Below are 15,960 nucleotides of genomic sequence, written 5' to 3'. Positions count from 1 at the left end.
CCTTTTACACATACTCCCTTAGTGTGACCTTGGCTAAGTCCCTAGTCCTAAAGGCTACAGTTGTTATTTAGCCCCTGTTTTGTTCTCGAGAGCGAGTGGGAAACGCAAGGAGAAGGTTGGCTGAGGCGTGGGCCCTTCAAGCATTCCCGAATGAATCCGGGACCACGTAGGTAGAGCACTGTGCCTGGGGCAGGTCGCCCCTGGCTTCAGCCACCAACATTCAGTTCCTCCTCCACTCCGGCAGGGGGCAAGGGCAGCGGCTCGGGGCGGCCCTGTAGCTGGCAGCGGCTGCGGGGCGAACTGAAGCCACAGCAGGCGGCGAGCGCAGTGGGCGGGGCGGCCGGGCCGGGCGGCAGCGCCGCAGTGACTCGTTCGTCCCGGCTGCGGCGGCGGCTTCGAGGTTTCAGAGAAGCTGAGTGGGTGGCTGGTGGGTCGCTGCGGCCTCCTAACGACCTTTGTGCAGAGCCCTTGACTCCTCGGGCAGCTTCGGTGGGCACACCCAGGGACGGCGGCCACCTCGGACAGGTTAGCGTGGGGGAAGGGACGAGCTCCAGAGTAGCCCATCTCCAGCCGGTGAGTCCAAGCCGGCCCATCTCCCACTATGTCCGACGAGACGTCGGCCACCACTTCCTATGAGAAGTTTCTAACCCCAGAGGAACCCTTCCCGCTCCTAGGAGCCCCTCGCGGGGTGGGCACCTGCCCCAGCGAGGAATCCGGCTGCCTGGACATCAGCGACTTCGGCTGCCAGCTCTCCTCCTGCCATCGCACGGATCCGCTCCACCGGTTTCACACCAACAGGTAAGGGTCTCTTCCCAGAGCAGGGGCGGACTTCCAGTAGCCCCTGGAGGACGCAAGGTCGCTCTTCAGTGGGTTTCCCCCTGGTCCCTCGTGCTGGGCTGAGCTGCAGGCTTGCCCCCTCCCCCATCTTCCTTTGACCAACGCGCTTCCCAGCTCCTCCCTGTTTTCACCCCCTGCCCTCTGATTTTTCTTAAGACCTGTTTTCCAGCGCCTTCTTTCTTCCCCTCCCCCTCTTTGGACTCTAGTAATTCCACCCTTCCAGATCTCCTTTACCTCTCCGTGACCCCCACCCCCACCGGCGCGCCAAGAATCCTAAACCCCAACTCTTGTTTTTAGATTCATCTGCAAAACTTTAACCCCTTTCATTTCCTGTCTACTATTGAGTTGATTTGAGAGAGCTCAAAATCGATCTGTGGATCTTATGAAAACACTTTTAAGGTTAGAACCTCCTCTTTCTCAATTTTTAGCTTTGCCCTAAACCAAATTGTACGGAAGCATTAGAAAATTAGTCTTTTTCGCCCCTATTGCTTTGAGACAGGGATTTGCCATAGCTTAGTTTATCATCAAAACTGGTTACGCAGTGAAGATAGCCATGAATTCCTGATCCAGCTTCTGCCTCCCAAGTGCTGGGATTACAGATGTTTGTGATGTCCCAACTAATTTTAATAACTTCACATTTATAATTTGTTTTCACATTACTGTAGCTTGAAACCAGAGCCTCGTGCATGCTAGACATTCTACCAACTGAGCTATACCCTTACCTCAGAACCTAGTCATTTTTTTCTCTCTTCTTTATGAACACCTTGACTTAATTCTGTAGGCTATCCCAAAATGTAAAGTCTGAAAGATTCCTTCCTATAACATACCACTTGGTTTTCATCATGGACAGAAGTAGAGCAAGTTTAGGGTGGGCTGATTTATATAAATTTCTTTAAAGGGATCATCTATAGATTTTTTTTTTTATTGGGAGGCACTGTTCTGGAGAATTCTCTCATGCAAGCATTTAAGTGTTATACATAATGTGGGCTGTTTGAAAGGGGTTTTCAGTATAGCCTCAACTTTTTTAAAAATGTGTTTATTCACTTAACACCCCTCTTGAAGCCCCTCTCTCCCTTTTCTCCCAGTCTCACTCTCCTACCCTCTTTCTTTTCTAAGAAAAGGGGACAGCCCCCTCCCCACTAACCAATCCACCACACATCAAGTTACATCAGGATTAAGTACATCCTCTTCCACTTAGGCCAGACAAGGCAACCCAGCTTGGGGAAAGTGATCCAAAAGCAGGCAACAGAGTCCATGTCAGAGACAGTCCCGATTCCACTTGCTAGGGAACCCACAGGAAGACCAGGCTCCTCATCAGCTATATGTGTGTAGGGGACCTAGGTCAAGTCCATATAGCCTCAATTTTTAAAAATGATTTATTTTATTTTAAATTGTGTATATTTCGTTGGTGTACGCACTGGTGTCTGTGGCGGCCAGAGACATTAGACTACCTGGAACTGGGGTTAACAGGTGGTTGTGAACAGCCTGTATCTAGATGTTGGGAACAGAATTTGCATCTGCTACAAAAGCAGTATGTGATCTTAACCACAGACCCATATTTACGAACACACACACCAATCACCAGGGCTTGTAGAGTATGGATAAGAGATGAGGAAAAGGATCCATCAGAGCCATATTTACACACACACACACACACACACACAAAAGGGCTTGTAGAGTATGGATAAAAGATGAGGAAAAGGATCCGTCTTTGAATAATAGAAATAAAGAATCCAATTGTGGTTTCTGATTCATGTTTGCTCTGTGAGTTTGTTCATATGGTTCCATATTCTGCACATAATTCCCCTCTTATCCTTAAATCAATCTGTGTAACCCTTGTGTTTACATAGATAATGTAATTTTAAAAGGTAAATTTATCGTTTTTGAAACAAAATGTTATAGCTGAATAATTTTTCAGAATATCACCACAACACATTTTAAAATGAGGTGACAGTATGTTTCTTAGAAAAATTCTCAATATTCATGGTAAACTGAAGAAACTGAGGCCCAGAGAGAAAGATCATATGTGAAGGTCATAATCCCTATTTCAGGTAAAGGCCTTGCAGACTTAGCCTACTCCTTTTGGAGGCAGTGATTAGAACCAAAGGATCTAATGTTATCAACGGTCAGTTATTAAACTTATTAAAATAAGAGAAGCATAGTTAGCCTATGATGTAATGAACATGCATGTAAAATTGACAAAAAAATTAAAGTAGGCTTAAGGTATTTGACTTTTGTAGCAGTAGACAAAGTTATATACTGAGTAATATTTCAGTAATTTCACTATTTGCCATCAATACTGATTGGTTGAGGGTAATCAGCTAGTGAGAGGTTGAACATTGCCACAGTCTGGTTTGGGTGAGAGGTTGAGGGGCTGGAGAGATGGCTCTGTGGTTAAGAGCATAAACTGTTCTCACAGAGGACCCCGTATTTGTTCTCAGCATCCAAGGCTTTCATTCTTGTAGAGCTTGTTCTCCTCTGTTATCACCCCTAACAACTCTTAAGATCTAAGCTATTGTTTTGTTTTTGGTTTTGCTTTTTTTTTTTTTTTTTTTTGAGTTTTCTGAAGTCACTTTATTTCTCCTAGCTACTGTTTGTTTAGTTATTTTTGTTTATTTCAGATAGGGTATCATTCTGTAGCCTGGGCTGGTCTGGAAATCACTATGTAGCCCAGGCTATGCTGTAAATTAAGACAGTTCTGTCCTGGTCTCTTGAGTGCTAGCACTGCAGCAAGAAAAAACCAAACCTGGATTGACTGTTTTGCTTCCAACTTCCCTCTCCAAGGAGGTTCCAACTTTTCACAAGGCTTGGAACAGTAAGCAGGAGTCCCAGCTGTGTATAGTTTTCATTAGAAAGTACGAGAAAACGAGTTGGTAATATATGTACAATGGATGCTATTTTTGACCTATACTGTTTTTATTATTATTTTTTTAATGCATGTTTGTTTGGCTAGAGGTTTGAGATATCATCTCATTTAGCCAAATATGGCCTTTACTTTGTGATCTTCCTGTCTCTCAAGTGTTGAGTTTACAGGCAAGTATCACTAAACGTCTTTCTTTTTGTTTGTTTGTTTTCAAGACAGGGTTTCTCTGTATAGCCTTTGCTGTCTTGGAACTCGCTTTGTAGACCAGGCTATCCACAAACTCAGAGATTCACCTGCCTCTGCCTCCAGAGTGCTAGGATTAAAGACATTCACCACCATGGCCTGGCTCAGGTTCTTTTGAGTGAATTGGTATACTAACTTGGCTTTTTTTTTTTTTTAGTGAAGTTTATCTCTCTGTAGCCCAGGCTGGCCTGGATTTTACTATACAACCTAGGCTGACTCTAAATGGAGATCCTACCTCTGCAGTGTGAGCTGTCATACCTGGCTTGCCTTTCTTTTTAAATCTTTTCACTTTCTGCAGTGTTCTCCCTTTTTGCTCTTCTGCAAGAATACCATCTTGGAGAGATCATATCCTTGCGGCCCAGCCCATTCTTAAAAGGGAGAAGCAAACAGCTAAGTCATACATGTAGGCACAGTTTAATTTGGGTACTTGCTTTATTTTGGAGTTGTATGCTTCTCTTGTTTTCTTCACATCATTTGCCAAGTCTTGCAACAGTCCATAAACCACATATAAATAGTTGAACATGAAACTTCTGCTTGAGATTCTGTCATTATAAAACAAACTTTACTGCATCTAGAAAGTTTGTCAGTGGTTAGATATTTGGTTTATCTTTGTTTTGCTTCCTGTTTGTTACCAGATAAGAAAATGGCCAGGCTGTTTAAATAATAGCCTTGATAAGGGCCTAGTGATGATGATGGCTCCTCATTTATCAGATACCAGGCTGTATCTACAATCTTATTAACCCATGGAGTCACAGCACTAGCCTCTGAAGTTGCATTTCACCTGTGACATAGGTTACCATGCCCGCAGTCTAGATTTTGGGAGAAATATATTCCACCACAGGTAAATGCCGTTATTAAGGAACTCAGTGTCCAGCTAGTTGCAGTGGCATACGCATATGGTACTTGGGGTGCCAAAGCAGGAGGATCACATGAGCCCAGGAGTTTGAGAATGTTCTAAGTTAAGTTTCTAGACTGTCTCAGAAACATTTATCTTTTCTTGTGAGTATATGTTATAACATAATTGGGTTTGTCTAGAATTCTGGAGAAATAGAATACTTTTTTTATTTGTTTTTCAAGACAGGGTTTCTCTGTGTAGCCTTGACTGCCCTTGGACTCCCTTTGTAGACCAGACTGGCCTTGAACTCACAGGAATCCACCTGCCTCTGCTTCCCTGAATGTAGAATACATTTTATTAAGTCAAAAATGAATAGACTTATAAACAAAATGTCAGTGTTAAATATATATGCATGTTGAAGACTTTGGTGAGGTTTTCTTCTGTAAATAGAGTTTTTTTTAACCTACATTTCTATCTCTTGTTGCCTTCCTGCGAATATTAGTAAGTCTTATAACTAAAATACGAGATGAAAAGGTATAATACAGACTACCGTTCATCTTTCAGGAGAATATATATCAACCTGAACATTGTAAGAAGTGTATGGATGAGGACATTACCTTACTTTTTCATACCTTTCTGGCATGATGTAAAATGAGCTATTGAATATATCAATTACTCAGTTGGGTCATCTGTTTTTGTAGAACTAGAGAGTGTTCTAGAGCCTCCTGAATTCCAAGCAAGGACTCTACTACTATTGTATATTCCTTATCGTATTTTTATTTTGATCTTACAGGATCTTTTTGAATTAACCTAGGCTACCCATGAAGTTGTACTCCTTCCTACACCTCCTGAGCAGTTGGGATTACAAATGTGCACCACCGAGCCCAGGCCCTGATCAGTTGTGAAATTTTATAACCACATACTCAGTCACCACCTACCACAAAAATCTCAGTATCTATTTTGTACTTTTTCTAGTTTCACTGAGTTACATTCTTAACTCTAGTTCTGGGTGTTTTGTACCACTAACAATTTTCCTATGTAAGCATGGATCTGGAGGTTCTTCAGGTTTGTGCATCAAGCACTTTAACCTTTGGACCACCTCAATAGCTTCATGATTTTTGTTTTTTAAATATAAAGTCTCGTTATATAATTCTACCTGGCCTGGAACTCACTATGAAGACCAAGCTGGCCTGGGACTTCTATTGATCCTTCTATCTCTACTTCCTGAATGCTGGGATTATAGGCCTGCATTACCGTACTTGGCTATTTTTTATTTTTACGTTTTGGTTTTTCAAGACAAAGTTTCTCTGTGTATCCCTGGCTGTCCTGGAACTCTGTCTGTAGTCCAGGGTTGCTTCAAACTCACAGAGATCTTCCTGACTCTGCCTTTCTAGTGCTGGGATTACAGGTGTATGCCACCACTGCCTGGTAGCTAGCTCTTTTCTTAATTTTAACATTTTTTTTCTAATTTTATTTTTTACATAGTGCTTTGTACTGTAGCCCAAGCTGGCCTGGAACCTAATCTGTAGCTTAAGCTCCTCTTGAATTTGCTTTGTAGCCCAAGCTGAGCTCAAAATCATACAATACTCTTTCTGTAGCTTGCTGAAATACTGGAATCACTGGCACAAGCAAAAGCACCTAGTTTAATTTTAATATTTAAACAACCACATATGAAAATCACCAACTTCGTAGTGCTTATATACTCTGGAACAGCCTTGGGAAGAAATGCTATTGGCTTTACTGTTTAAAAAAAAAATTAAAATGTGAACAGCAAGGTTGAGTGTTTAATAAAAAGTAAAATTTGAACAGCAAGCTTAATTGTTAAAGTCAAATACCATAAATATTGGGACTTTTGTCAACATTTTTCTCTTAAAGTTTTGTAGAGAGTCTCCTTTGAGATATATGGCCATAGTTAGAATTTTGATGTTTAGCAGCCTCAGTATAAAATGTAAGGGCTCAGGCCCGAGAGATGACTTTGCAGTTAGGAGCACTAACTGCTCTTCCAGAAGACTAGGAGTCCCTTCCCCACCCAGCTGTAACTTCATTTCTCAAGGATCCAATGCCCTCTGCTGGCTTCTGTGGGTAACAGGCATGCATGTGTTGTCTAGACACACATGCCAGGAAAACACCATACACATAAAAATAAATAAATAAGTTGAAAGTGTAAAGGCTTGTAAATTTGAACAATTCAGTGCTGAACACAAACCGAACATACACAAAGAGTTCATAACTATCAGAACAGTATAAAGAAATCTTACTTTGCTTTTATTGCAAATGCTCATTATAGAAAATTGAAGACTGAGCCATGTGCAGTGGCACATGCCTGTAATCCCACTACTCGGAGAGACAGAGGCAGGAAGATCTCTGAGTTTGAGGCCAGCCTAGTCTATAAAGAGAGGCCAGGGCAGCCAAGCTACACAGAGAAACCCTATCTCAAAACAAAACAAAATTGAAGGCTCTTTTATTTATTTATTTTAAAAGATTTATTTATTTACTTATTATTTATACAGTATTCTATACTGCATGTATACCTGCATTCCAGAAAAGGGCACCAGATCTCATTATTGATCGTTATGAGCCACTGTGTTTGCTGGGAATTGAACTCAGGACCTTTGGAAGAACAGCCAGTGCTCTTAACCTCTGACCCATCTCTCCAGCCCTGAAGGCTTTTTTTTTTTTTTTGAGTTTTCTTCTATTTAATACTAAATAAGAGCTTCTATTTTCTTTGATTCAGGGAAAACCCGTGTTCCTTTTTTTTGGGGGGGGGTTGAACTTTTTTTATTAATTACACTTTATTCACTTTGTATCCCCCCATAAGCCCCTCCCAGTTCCACCTTCCCTCCCCCTTCTTCACACATGCCCCTCCCCAAGTCCACTGATAGGGGAGGTCCTCCTCTCCTTCCTTCTGAACTTAGTCTATCAGATCTCATCAGGAGTGGCTGCATTGTCATCTTCTGTGGCCTGGTGAGGCTGCTCTCCCCTCAGGGGGAGGTGATCAAAGAGCAGGCCAATCATTTCATGTCAGAGACAGTCCCTGTTCCTATTACTATGGAACCCACTTGGACACTAAACTGCCATGGACTACATCTGTGCAGGGGTTCTAGGATATCTCCATGCCTGGTACTTGGTTGGAGTATGAGTCTCTGGGAAGACCTCTGTGTTCAGATTTTCTGGTTCTGTTGCTCTCCTTGTGGGGTTCCTGTCCTCTCCAGATCTTACTGTTTCTCACTTCTTACATAAGATTCCATGCACTCTGCCCAACAGTTGGCCATAAGTCTCAGTGTCTGCTTTGATAGTCTGCAAGGCAGAGGCTTTCAGAGGCCCTCTGGGGCAAGTTCCTAGGTTGTTTCCTGTTTTCTTCTTCTTCTTTTTTTTAAATTTTTTTTAATTTTTTTTAATTTTTTATTAATTACACTTTATTCATTTTGTATCCCCCCATAAGCCCCTCCCTCCTCCCCTCCCGATCCCACCCTCCCTCCCCTTTCTGCATGCATGCCACTCCCCAAGTCCACTGATAGGGGAGGTTCTCCTCTCCTTTCTGATCTTAGTCTATCAGTTCTCATCTAAATTGGCTGCATTGTCCTCTACCATGGCCTGGTAAGGCTGCTCCCCGCTCAGGGGGAGGTGATCAAAGAGCAGGCCAATCAGATTATGTCAGAGGCAGTCCCTCTTCCCATTACTATGTAACCCTGGGACAGTGGGACACTGAACTGCCATGGGCTACATCTGTGCAGGAGTTCTAGGTTATCTCCACGAATAGTCCTTGGTTGGAGTATGAGTCTCTGGGAAGTTCCCTGTGTTCAAATTATCTTGTTCTGTTGCTCTGCTTGTGGAGTTCCCGTCCCCTCCAGCTCTTACTATTTCCCACTTCTTACATAAAATTCCATTCACTCTGCCCATAAGTTGGCCATCAGGCTCAGCATCTGCTTTGACAGTCTATACTGCAGAAGCTTTCAGAGGCCCTCTGTGGCAGGTTTCAAGGTTGTTTCCTGTTTTCTTCTGGCTTTCAGAGGCCCTCTGTAGCAGGTTCCTAGGTTGTTTCCTGTTTTCTTTTTCTTCTGATGTCCATCCTCTTTGCCTTTCAGGATGGGGATTGAACATTTTAGTTAGGGTCCTCTCTTTTGCTTAGTTTGTTTAGATGTACAGATTTTAGTGGTTTTATTCTATGTTGTATGTTTATATGAGTGAGTATATACCATGCGTGTCTTTTTGCTTCTGGGACAACTCACTCAGGATGATCCTTTCCAGGTCCCACCATTTACCTGCAAATTTCATGATTTCCTCATTTTTCATTGCAGAGTAATACTCTGTTGTGTAGATGTACCACAATTTCTGCATCCATTCTTCAGTTAAGGGGCATCTGGGCTGTTTCCAGCTTCTGGCTATTACAAATAAAGCTGCTACAAACATGGTTGAGCAAATGTCCTTTTTGTGTACTTGAGCCTCTTTTGGATATATGCCTAGGAGTGGTATGGCTGGATCTTGAGGAAGCACTATTCCTAGTTGTCTGAGAAAGCGCCAGATTGATTTCCAGAGTGGTTGTACAAGTTTGCATTCCCACCAGCAGTGGAGGAGGGTTCCTCTTTCTCCACAACCTCTCCAGCATGTGTTGTCACTTGAGTTTTTCATCTTAGCCATTCTGACGGGTCTAAGGTGAAATCTCAGGGTCGTTTTGATTTGCATTTCCCTGATGGCTAATGAGGTTGAGCTTTTCTTTAAGTGTTTCTCTGCCATTTGATATTCCTCTACAGAGAATTGCATGGTAGCTTCTTTTATTTCTTTTTTTTTTTCTTTTTAGCCGCAAAGACCACTCATCTCTTTTCTCAGAGAGAACACAGTCAGCACTTTGTTTCTTTTCATGTTTTTCTTTCTATGTAGAAATACAGGTTCAGGATTGCTTATCTGAAATAGTTGGAATCAGATGTGATTCAAATTTTATATACTTTTGGTTGTTGTATTGCACACGAGATATGCTAAGAGATGTGAACAAAGTATATCTTAAATTTATGTTTCATGTGTGTATCACAGACATAGCTTGAAATAAATTTTATGTAATATTTTTAGTACCCCTATATTTGCCTGTATTCCATCATGTGATGTTAGGGTAGAATTTTCTATTCATTCTATAAAGCTTGACTACAAAAAGTTTTGGATTTGGGGACACTGTGAACTCTGGGTTTTTAGATTAGAAATGACCAACCTATATAATAAAACAGGATCAGGAATATATGTGTATATATATATATATATATATACATATATATAATATATAATCTATTATATATTATATATATAGTGAACCATTTATTGTAATTATGTTCTGTTTCCTGTTCTTTTTTTTTTTATGTTCGTGTGTAAGTATATGTGTGTTCAAGTATGTGAGTACCTGTTTGTGTAGGCCCAAGTAATGTTGACAGTTGTTTTTGTCTGCCCTCCACCTTGTTCATTCAGACAGGATGTCTCAAGTAAAGCCAGAGTTTGTCCATTCAGCTAATTTGGTAACCAGCTTGTGTTGTGGTTCCCCTGTCTCAGCTTTTAGAATATTGGAATTACATGCATAGTTTTATGGATTGTGGGATTTGAATTCTGGTCTTTGGACTTGTGTTGCAAATGCTTTAACCATTAAGCCATCTCCCCAGCCCAGCACTTTCATTTTTGATAGGTGGTTTTGAGTATATCATTATTGAGATATATTGATTATTCTTCATGTTTTGGGACATTTACTTTTATTGTTTAAAAATAATGCTATTTGTTTGTATTTGTAATATATCTTTCATTTTCTGAATTTCTGTTTAGGGATTGGAATAGATCCCTAGAAGAGGAATTACTGAGTCCAAAGGATGAACTTTATAAACCCCTTGCTGTTCACACAGCCAGAATGGATAAAACTATCACTTACCTTTTGTTTTGTTTTTTTTGTTTGTTTGTTTGTTTGTTTTGGTTTTGGTTTTTCATGACGGGGGTGTCTGTGTAGCCTTGGCTGTCCTGGAACTTGCTCTGTAGATCAGGCTGACCTCAGGTTCACAGAGATCCTCCTGCCTCTGTCTCCTGAATGCTGGGATTAAAGGTGTGCGCCACCACTGTCCAGCGTACTTACTTTGTTTTATCTGCATTGCTTAAAGATAATAAGAATTGTGTTTGTAAATTAGACTAGCTATACATATATAGAATTTAAAAGTTTTTGACAGGAAAAGGGACTTTTTTTTTGTTTTACCAATTATTTGTTTTAACTGTGAATCCTGTTCTCTTGCTGCTGATAAAAAGCAGCCATTTTGAGTGTATCTCAGCCTTGCTATATACACACACTGATCTGAAAACCTGAGTAATATGGTAAGAATACAAAACCAAGCAAATACCTGGCTCTTGTCAGTGATTGACTAGTTAGATTGTTAAGTGTGACAGGCTTTTTGTGAAGAATGTCATTATTGCTCAGAGAGGGAAACCTGTTTCTGTAGGAATTTTTCAAGCTAAAAGGCAATTCTAATGAAAAACAAAAAACAAAAACAATTAATCACAGCTTCCCCCAGCACTGAAGATAGTATTTGGCACCTGGATGTTACTGACTAACAATATTGTCAAATGGGGTAATGAGCAAAGGTAGGGAGTCACATGGAATTTGAAGACAAGAAAAAATAGTTTACTTAATCTATTTCGGCATGTAGGATAGATTTTCTGATTGCTGTTTAGAGCTTTTATTACATGACCTGGTAATTTGGTTAATTCTGCTGGATTGTTTATTAGTACTTTGTGTATGTGTGTACTTGTTCATGTATGTGTGTATGTGTTCATGTGTACACAAGGATTGTTGTCAAGTGTCTTTCTCAGTCAGTCCCCACCTTATTTTTTTAATTATTTTTAAATTTTTGTTTATTTATTTAATGTGTATGAGTGTTAGGCCTACATGCATATCTGTGTACTACACACATGTAGTGCTTGTGGTATCCGAAGAGTCAGAACCCCTGGAACTGGAGTTACAGATGGTTGTGAGCCATCATGTAGTTATTGGGAACTGAACCCTGGTCTTTTGTAAAAACAAACACAGAGCTAGCTCTCCAGCCCCTAAATAATAATAATAATAATAATAATAATAATAATAATAATAATAATAAATTATTATTTTGAGACAGGATCTCTCATTGAACCTAGAGCTCACAGATTTGGCCATACCAGCTGGCCAGCAAGACTGGATCCTCCTGTCTCCACCTTCCTATCACTGAAATTCTATGCTTTCATTACTATACCAGTCTTCCTTACATGGTTGCTAGAGCTAAAACTTAGGTCCTCACATTGACACCCCAGGAACCTTACCAACAGCCCCATTATTTTTTTGATGAGGATATTATCCACCTAGTAATTATATGTTAAATCTAAAATATTAGGAAATGTTCTAGGGTCTGGGGAAATAGCTTCATCTGTAAGGTACTGGCTGAGTTTAATCCTTGGAACTCTGAAAGTGGTGAAGCCGCATGCACTTGTAATCGTACAGCTGAGGAGAAGGGCACAGACAGAACCCTGGGACTCACTGGCCCATCAGCCTAGCCTATTTGCTAAGTTCCAGCTGGTGACCTACCTCCAAATGAAAGTGGACAGCACCTGAGAAATCATTCAAGGTCGCCTTCAGGTGTAAACACATAATCCGCACATGCATGAATCTCTTCTCCTAAACACACATATCCACACAAAACAACAGAAATGAAATTGTTCTTTCTAGAATTCTTACACAATTTTTCTCTTTACGAAAGTTTATTGATAGCTGTTCTTTTACAGATTGAAATAAAGTAGTTTAGTGTTTGAGTTTCAGTGCATTAAAATATTTACCTTCAGCTCAAAGGAAAGTACACCCTGCATTTTTTATTTATCGCCTACATTTTGTAAGTCGTGAACTGTGCTACTTAAGGTTAGCCATACAAAACAGATGAGGAATTTTTCAAGATTATGTAATTCAAGAAAAGCTAGATTTAATGAAGGATGCGGAACAACCTAATAATAGACTTTTCCTCAGGAAATCATTATTCCAGGAGCTTACTAGTCTTGTAAATACTAATTAGCTTGAGGATTAGTTTCCTATGCTACTGTCAAGGCAACTTGAGTTTATGTTTCATCTTAATGATCAATGATATAAAACTAGTGGAAAAATGTTATATTTGCTATATTGCAAGATACTCCCTGTAACATATACTAGTGAAAAAATATTATATATCCTTGAATGTCTGAAACACTCACAAAACAGTAATAAAACATTAGCACAGATAATAAAAATAGCTGATACATATTTTTTTTTGTTTTTCTGAAACAGAATTTCAATATGTAGTCCTGGGTGGCCTGGAATCACTTTGTAGACCAGGCTAGGACCCACCAACATCTGCCTGCATCTGCCTCCTGAATGCTGGCATTTTGCAGGCATGCACTACCATACTTGGCCACATACATGTTTTTAAATAAATCAAACAGAAGCTATTCTATTTATTTTTAAAGCTTATTCATTACTTTTGTGTGTGTTACTATTACTATATGTATGTTCATTCTCTCTCCCTCTGAGTGTGTGCGTTTGTGTGTATTTGGGGGGGGGGAGCAATGGTGCTAACAGGACTCCTTTGTCGACTTAGTCTCTTCTTCTATCTTTATATGTGTTCCAGGGATGGAACTCGGGTCACCAGGTTTGCTTTAGCCTCTGAACTCTCCTACCCATCCCAGAAATCAATTTGACTAAATGTACAATGAACCTTAGAATTGGACGTATTTTTGATTCAGTAGTTACCTTTCAAGTAGCCTATCTTAGGAGACCTTATCTTTGACTAAATAATAAACAAGAGTGCTAATTTCGGCTAGACCAAAAGCACAGGACTAATCCCAGCTAGTAGCAAACCTGAGGCAGAGAGATTGCAAGCTTAAGACTTTGTGGCCTAGAGAGCAAGTTCTAGTCCAGTCTGTGCCACTTAGTGAAATCCACCCTTAAAAATGTAAAACGACAGCCAGGAATCTAACTAAGTGATGATAGAATCTGAATCTAACTAAGTGATGAAGAATGTTTTTCTGTCCTGTGATTCTCTAAGTTCACTTGCTTGTGGTACTGCCAAACATATTTGCACACGCACGCACACAAAAACACAGCTCATCTCAGTATTATAAAAACACTAGAAGCAGCCTATATATCTATTATTGAGATAATATGGTAAGTGAATCATGTATTCAGTCAATTGATTACTACATGATATTGAAATGTTTTCATACAATAAACAGGTTGAACATAATTTATGGAAAAAATCCCAAACCTCAAACTATTTTGAATACCACCATTACCCCTCATGTGGAAAATTCCATTCTTGCTTCATATGATAGGATGCAGTCAAAATACTAGTGCATTAAAAATACTTTATATTCCACTGGGTGGTGGTGGTATGTGCCTTTAATCCCAGCACTTGACAGGCAGAGGCAGACTGAGTTCAAGACAGCTAGTGTTACAAAGTGAGTTCTAGGACAGCCAGGGCTGCACAGAGAAACCTTGTCTTAAAAAAAAAAATACTGTACATTTCTCCACAGGTAGAGGCACTTACCACCAGCCAAGTCTGAGGACCAACTCCTGCAAGTTATCCTATGACTTAGACACACACACACTCACCATAATAAATATATAGTGTATAGGATTACTTTTAAGTTATGTGTATCAGATGCATGTTAAAAATAAATTAGCTTATTTATTTTTATGTATGTGGGTGTCTTGCATTCCTGTATGTTCTTATACCTTGGTTGTGCCTGATGCCTGTAAAAGCCAAAAGAACATGCTGGACTATCTGGAAGTAATTACAGATAATGATGAACTGCCATGTGAGCATTGGCAGTTGAAGATGGTCTTCTGGAAGAGCAGCCCCACATAAATTGGTTTTATATTTAGACTTGGGTCTCGTCTTCAACATACCTTAATATATGTATATACATATATTCTTGAAATTAAAAAAAAACATTTGTAATGTTAAAACATAGCCAGTCCCAAACATCTCAGGTAAGATGTATTTATCTTTTACTTAAAATGTTTAGTATATAGTGTGCACTAAGTGTAAGCAGGATACTAAAATATTTGCACACATGGGAAAAAGCACCCTTTTTTATCCCAGCATTTTTTATAGTGAGCCTATTTAACATTTATAAAAGATATTTAAAGGGTCAGAAAAGTGGCTCAGTGGTCCAGAGAACTTGCTGCTCTTCCAGAGAACCTGAGTTCAGTTCCCAGCACCCAGTTAGCTCAGGTGGCTCTAGGTTTATTCTAACTCCAGGTTTCTGATGCCCTCTTCTGCCCCCTTGGGCACCTGCATATACAAGACATACTTGAGTTTGTGCACACAGACAGAAAAAAAAAAGAATAAAGAATTGTTTAAATTAAGAGGCACTTTCCCCTTTTCTAAAGAGAAATGGAGGGCAGGGAGGACTGGAAGGAGAAGAGAGAGGGGAAACTGCAGTTAGGATGAAAAGTTAATAAATGAATTAAGAGTCACTTGAACTTCTGTCCATTTCGTATTCCTTTTATCTGTCCTGAAGTGGTTTGCCTCATTCTTTTAGTAACAGTAATAACTGCTGTGCATTGTGTTGAGTGTGTGTGTTGAGTTTTCCATATGGGTTGTCATGTAACCCTCACAATAACTGTGCCATCTCTCCAGCCCTTATTATATCTTTTAAAGGTAAAGGCTTTAAAAAGTAACTACGCTACCCTTATACCACAAAAGATGTTTGTCTCAAATATCTTAATTGGGTTTTATTAATGTCTTCAAATTTGTGTGTTCTGTGCCTCCTGAGGTGATTTCTCTTGTGGTTTTGAAGGTGGAACCTCACTTCTTGTGGTACAAGTGTTGCCAGCTCAGAATGTAGCGAGGAGCTGTTTTCATCAGTTTCTGTCGGAGATCAAGATGATTGCTATTCCCTGTTAGATGATCAAGACTTCACTTCTTTTGACTTATTCCCTGAGGGAAGTGTCTGCAGTGATGTCTCCTCTTCTATCAGCACATACTGGGATTGGTCAGATAGCGAATTTGAGTGGCAGGTAAGGTTCCCCTCCCCTTGCTAACATCATTATTAGGTAAGTAAAGGTGTAAATTCTTTTAAAATTTTCATTTCTGCCTCCAAGTATTTATTTACTTAATTTCTTCTTTCTTTCTTTCTTTCTTTCTTTCTTTCTTTCTTTCTTTCTTTC

At 40.0% G+C, this 15,960-nt stretch overlaps 1 protein-coding gene across 1 annotated transcript in view; it reads left to right on the top strand.

Annotated features, from left to right (window-relative positions):
* Positions 1–345: 345 nt before the first annotated feature.
* Fam199x (family with sequence similarity 199, X-linked) overlaps positions 346–15,960 on the top strand; it is a 39,535-nt gene continuing 23,920 nt past the window's right edge. The window contains exons 1-2 of the mRNA XM_055618935.1: positions 346–798; positions 15,591–15,810. Coding sequence (XP_055474910.1) covers positions 602–798; positions 15,591–15,810 — 417 coding nt within the window. The 5' untranslated portion in view covers positions 346–601. The remainder of the gene's footprint in view (positions 799–15,590; positions 15,811–15,960) is intronic.

This window comes from Psammomys obesus, unplaced genomic scaffold (genome assembly GCF_907164565.1).
Source record: "Psammomys obesus unplaced genomic scaffold, mPsaObe1.curated_primary_1811, whole genome shotgun sequence".
Taxonomy (NCBI): domain Eukaryota; kingdom Metazoa; phylum Chordata; class Mammalia; order Rodentia; family Muridae; genus Psammomys; species Psammomys obesus.
This window is presented reverse-complemented; position numbering and strand designations above follow the sequence as displayed.